General features: G+C 38.4%; 1 protein-coding gene across 1 annotated transcript; it reads right to left on the minus strand.

Annotated features, from left to right (window-relative positions):
* Nucleotides 1–1996: 1996 nt before the first annotated feature.
* Nucleotides 1997–4513, minus strand: FAM103A1 (family with sequence similarity 103, member A1). The gene is made up of 2 exons (XM_009583015.1): nt 4336–4513; nt 1997–2703 (listed from the first exon to the last, which is right to left on the minus strand). The coding sequence occupies exons 1-2, from the start codon at nt 4500–4502 to the stop codon at nt 2514–2516; spliced, it is 357 nt and encodes a 118-aa protein (XP_009581310.1). The 5' UTR covers nt 4503–4513; the 3' UTR covers nt 1997–2513.
* Between the last annotated feature and the right edge of the window lie 1603 nt (nt 4514–6116).

Below are 6116 nucleotides of genomic sequence, written 5' to 3' on the forward strand. Positions count from 1 at the left end.
TTAAAGTTACCCAGCTTCAGTTTTGTCATCGGTAACACACTGTAATGCACAAACTGTAATTGCAGGCAATACTTACTGGTTTTATTTAGCTTGACAGAAACAGTAAACTGAACTTTATCATAAATACTAATTCATCTAAGTGGAAACTGCTGAAGGAAATATATATTGAATTTTATTTACCTTTCTGTCCAATGCAAGGCATGCATTTATTTAGAAATGTATTCCCCCCCAAAAATTAGATTCTTGCCATAATTGTTCCAAGGAAAATCATACAGGTCCTTAAAGTTGAATTGAGAGCTCTAATGGTGAGGTAGATGTAAGAACGTAAAGACAGAAACCGGGAAGCTGCACTGGCCTGCGTCTCTCCTGGTCTCACAGTCAAGAAACTAAGAGAGCTGAGATTGTGAAATGTGTGATTCTAAGTCATAACTTCCATGTAGGCCATCCTCATCTATCTGCTTCTACAGTTTGGTCACAACGTTGTAGAATCTTTATTCATTAGCTGAAAGACACTAAAAATAAAATAGTTATTGGGGCTTAAGGAAAAGCAACATAAGAGACAGAATTTGTTTCTTTTGCCAGGTTTTATTTCAACCTGAGATGCTACTCCAGATGGTAAGGAAGAACAACATCCTGGCACAGCCTGACTTCCGTGGCGTAGCTGGCAGTGTCAGGCTCTTTGCAGAAAGAGATGCACTCCCTTCTCGGAGGTGGGAGTCTGGGATACCTGGCACTGCATTAAAAGGGAATTCCACCATACCAACTTGCAGGCTCTCCATAGTGCACGGATAAAATCTTTGCATGGTCTTATATCCCCCAGTGTAACAACTCTGCCATATTAATGAGGGTTAAAAAGGGTGCACTTCATCCAGTAGAACTCTTTAAGGAAAAAAAAAACTCTCGCTAAAAGATTTCTAAGGTTAAAAACTGAATTCAAGGCAAATACTTCAGGGAGTAGGATGTTAACTCTGATAGTTTTTAATAATATGCAAAGCAGAAAACAAATACTTAGCAGGTAGGTGGAGACACTTGTGTCACAGCTTTTGTATCACAGACGATGTAAAAGCTACATACAGTGTGTGTTTCTAAGAACAACAGTAAACATACTCTGTAGCTCTTAAAAGCATCTTATGAGCTGGGAGACTGTGCTTTTGACTTCTGTATTTAGTCTTTGTTTTTAAATCAAGATGCACCAATTTGTGCTCCTTGTCACATAATGTCATGACTTTTACAACAATCAGCATGGATGGTTCTGTGTTTCTGTACAACAGCTGAAGAAAATGTCAAGTACAAAGAAATGCACTGCTCTCCTGATACAAATTAGGTGAAATAGAGAACTTTGACCCCATTATAATAGAATGTAAGGTAGTGGATTAACATTCCAGACTTCTAATTAATCACAATGTGTCTCATCCTCTTGATTGTAGCTGAGTAGGCCATTCTTCTAACTTAAACCAACAGCTGTCCACTATTACCATTTATGTTAGTGCAACTGTCAGCCTAGATGACAGTGTTGCAATTCTGAATGTTTCAAAAGTAGGTTTCAGAAATAGAAACATCTTTACATATGAAGTATACTTTTATTGTATGAATACTTAAAAAAAGCACAGAACTTAAATTCTAAGAACTGAATAACACTCTGCAGTGCTTGTGCTATTTTCTCATGCAAAAAAAGTACAGAACAGTAGTGATTTTGGTTCCTTTCTTCTAGAACATGCACAAAGTATTTCATGCAAGCTAATTACAATTATCATAAAAACTTTACAGCTTTACTGAAATGGGAATTCCAAAATTTGTTATGCTCATACCAAATTTATTTTAAGATGATACAAATTAATCTGTCTGATATCACTTCTCAGGTAAAACTTCTTTATTGCTGAACTACTACAATAAGAAGATACATATTTAAACTACTTAATTTTTATTCCAACTTTTAGACCATGTTTTAAGAGGAATACTGCAAATAAACTGAAGCCATTGAGTCAACAGACACTATGCCGACCCCATAAAATATTTCTGTAATAGCATCTCTCTTCTCAGTTTTAAGGCATCTGAAATTCAAACCAAACTGAGCTTTTCTCACTATCAAAAGCCAAACTAAGAAATTCTCTCCAGAGAAAGACACAGTATGTCACTTTCAAAGAGAACTATCTAAGGCAATGTGCCACTGCTACAGGCTGCACGCAACCATGGCTGTTTTCCCCTGACCTGTCATTTTCTAAAATGTAATAGAGAGAAATCTCAGTGATGAAAGAAAAGTGTACTGGTATGTATTCAGACAAAAGAATGAGATAGAAATTTAATCTAAGATCTACAGACTCTAAACAAACTCCGTATAATATGCTTTTATTATTCGTAAAAGGTATTCCCTTTTTCAATTCACACTACAGATAAACAGCAATGGACTGTAATACTGATTCTTCAGTTTCTGTAAGACTGTGGAAAAATAAGAAAACTGAAGTCTAACTGAATTTGTTACATAGCATTACTGGACTTTTAAACCACAAATATCATCAGTAGGGGTGGTAACGAGGCCCTGGGTTGTAGGAGTTGTAGCCATATTGTCCGTAGTGGGAGGAGTACGATTGTCCTTGTCTGTGCTGCTGGTAGTTATTACCCCAACTTCTTTCTGGCCTCTGATTAGATCTATAGTCACCTTGCCAGTTGTATCTGTCCCCTCTAAAATATCTACCATCTTGAAACCTGCAATGAAAAGAAATGTCAAGGATTCACACAAATTGTGAGATTTTAAAAAGATGAATGACAACGAACTCTTAAATTTTACAGTTCTCATGAAAACTGCCACTTAACTGTTTATACACTCAATTACTTACCTGTTTTTATGAAAAACTGATAAAAACAGATCTACAGTCATCCAAGATAATTCATTAATTTCTTACTACTACCCAACACACTATTTGCTAAGCAATGGAAGGACAGTCTGTTTCCTAACACAAAGTATTCACAGGCATTAGGTGAACTGCTGGAACTTTGAATAGAGACGCAAACAGACTGTGTATCTAAAAAACAACCAGAAGATACAGCCATAGCTGTATCAAAGCCAGGTTCAATCTAGTAACTTTATGGTTAAAAGCTGTGGCAAAGCAGGCATAAGTACAATTTACCTACCTAACAGCATAGAGTCCTGGAATTCGCGTATTGCCTAAAACACATACTACCACTGCTTCATGGTCTCTTATAGATACCCATACTCAAGAGAGTGTATCTTATCAGTGGTATTTAGCCATTGTTCAGTCTAAATTTTGGCTTTTCAGCTGTATCTCGATTCCTATCAACACTTGAGCTGCCTCACAGTCATTTTCTTTGGATATCTCAATGGTGTGCTGTAGACAAACAACATTTACATGAGGTTCACTTTGTGACCAGAGTGTAAGAGTTCCTTAGTTAAAGAACTACAAAGTTTTGTAAGAACATCTCCCTAAACAGTCACCCTTTTTTTTAATCTGTAGAAACTGATTCTGTGTTTAACTTAATGACAACCTTTTAGGGTGAGAAAAAGTTAGAGTGTTGTCCTTTTCTTCAGGTAAGGCACAAATCCTATTTAGATATTTAGCTAAGAAGTCTTCCCGGTTTTAGTTGGACTGGAGTTTAACTACTTTATATTAAAGGATGATGTTAGTATTACCATACATACTATATGCTGTAATCATTTTTCAGTCACATAAAAATCAGATGTTGCTGTCCAGAATTCAGTAAAAAGCTGCAATTACATCCTGAAGAAATAATGCAATATATTTTGCAGGAGGCAGGTAACATTGCACTTGCTAGACAGATTGGATGATGGATTTTACAGTCATTTCTACTAGATGAAAGAAATACAGGCTAATCTAACAAAGTACAGCAAATATTTAGGTTACAAATGAAACGTTTTTCTGGACAGGGAGCAAGAGATAATCAAACTATTAACCTGTTCCTTTGCACATTTTCCTGCCAGTTATTATCCAGAAGACAGGCTGCTTAGTTTTGCAGAACTCTCATCTTTCCCCTCTGGAAAAATGTTCCTGGCTGTGCAGTAACAAACCCCAGGGCAATGGGTTCAGTGGTTCCAGCTCATTCCTTACGAAAAAGCAAATTACTTAATACTTTTATACACAATGCAAAAACTTTGACTATCAATACAGAGAAAATGTAAAACCTCATTACTTTTCAGAGAAAGCTATTTCTCTTAAACATAGTTACCTATGAAGTAACAGGAAGATACTTCTATTAACAGAACAAATTCCTATCTTGCTTCTGAAATAAATGGTCATTTAACTATATATTTGTGAAACTACCAAGATTTAAAAAAAAAAAAAAAAAAAAAGAAATCAGTACCGATCTCTGTTTCTCTGGTTGCCACCAGATCTGTTTCTCCATTCTTCAACTATAGGAGGGGGATCTGCAGGGCGTTTCAGATATTCTTGGAATTCTTCATCATCTGATGTGAATCGATGAGCAAACATCTTTTCATAATTCAGGGGCACGTCAACCAAGGAAGTCATTCTGAAAACTTTAAACATTAACACAATAAAAGTGGCTTTAGCAATGTGTGAAGACTCTTACTGTAGTAGCTACCAAAATCCACTTAGGGCAAATGAAGGACAATGAAAAGTTACACTCGGATTAACACAGCAGTTAAGTTTTGAGCAGACAGCATAGATGACTTGACGATCTAAGTCTGTAAATAACTCTTCTGAATAGATTATCTCTGATGGAAAGCAATTCCATGTGCAAGTCTTTGGACATCTATACTGGATATGCAGACACTGATCTGTCTAAACACTGGGAGTGCTTTTAAGGGACTCCATCCACACAGGAGAAATTCAACTCTGATTAATACCTAATATAGTAAGCCATTACACAGCAGCATCTTTGAATCAGTTTTGATAGATCTAGATTAGGTGAGCTGTGGTAGAAAGATATGGGACATTTCTGAGGGTTAGTAATAGAAAAATGTATTTCTTCAGAACGCACTCCCAATCTACTCCTAATCCATTTTTGACAGGAAAAACGTTACTACAATCAACCTGAAAAGTTTGCTAAGGTAGAATATCATGCAAAGCCTACAGCTACACATAGCCAGCAAAGCAAAATAATCAGATTTATTCACAATAATTTATGTGTTAATAACTTCATTCAGGGTAAGGACAGCACCTAAGAGGATGTTATATTACCTCATAATATGTCTCTCTGATGGGATTTGTGTTTAAGGCCTTAGTTCCCTTATTTATCTGGCTATATATGCATTTGCCCTTCAGACGTTGGTGCTATGTAGTACTGTCCATCAGTAAAAGTCTGGCCCTAATAGCAGATGCTGAGAAAGGCTCTACGCCTACTGTTTTAACAAGCCCTGGATAATTTAGAGCATTAAAGGTCTTTGCTTCTAGACTTCCAGATTAAGCTCTTCTGCTGTCTCCCGAAGATGTGCAGGCAGGACCAATATTCACCTTGCAAACTGGCAGGAAGGAAGGAGGAGACAGGTTTCTTCTGGACCCCCGAGAGCTAAAATATATACCCTTAATGACCAAGCCCAATTCTTCTCCCCGCTGTACCCATGAGCAGCTTGAGACTAGAGTGGGTAAGTGGGATGTTTATGGGGAATACAGCACAGTACTCTTTCTGTAGGCTGAACTCCCCTTTCGTCAGCTTCAGAAACTTCAGTGTCTGCTGATATCCAGAGCCCATCTGCAGCCTTCCCCCTTCCACCTAATGACGCAGCGTTAAGTCTTTCTGAAGCAGGTGTAGGAGTTATTCCTGCAGGATGTCCAGTGACTTCATCCTCCTTTTTTGCAATGAGCTAACCTCGTTAGTTTTTACTATGAGCTACCTCCAAGGAACTTCACTCCTCAGGAGCTATCTCAGTCAGGGCGGGGAGGGGGGTAACGCTGCCCTGGGGACCCACCGCATACCACTAGAGCCTTCTCCAGAGAGCAGTGGGAGCTGCTCTCCTCGCGATTAATAATTTTAGTATCAGTATTCATCCGGCGGGGGCCGGTAACAGGGGAGACCCGTCACCTTCCTCCGCCTAAGGCCAAACACTGCCTTGAGCAACGGACGGGGCTCGCTCCCCTCAGGAGGGCTCGCGCCGGAGCCCTCTTCCCCTCACGGCGGGTCGG

Source organism: Fulmarus glacialis, unplaced genomic scaffold (assembly GCF_000690835.1).
Source record: "Fulmarus glacialis isolate BGI_N327 unplaced genomic scaffold, ASM69083v1 scaffold39948, whole genome shotgun sequence".
Taxonomy (NCBI): Eukaryota; Metazoa; Chordata; class Aves; order Procellariiformes; family Procellariidae; genus Fulmarus; species Fulmarus glacialis.

Excerpts from the sequence above, each read along its gene's own strand:
- FAM103A1 (XM_009583015.1), bottom strand. The coding sequence starts at position 4,502 with ATGACTTCCTTGGTTGACGTGCCCCTGAATTATGAAAAGATGTTTGCT. Across the intron at positions 2,704-4,335 it reads AACCAGAGAAACAGAGATCG|GTTTCAAGATGGTAGATATT; the intron begins GTACTGATTTCT and ends TTTTCATTGCAG.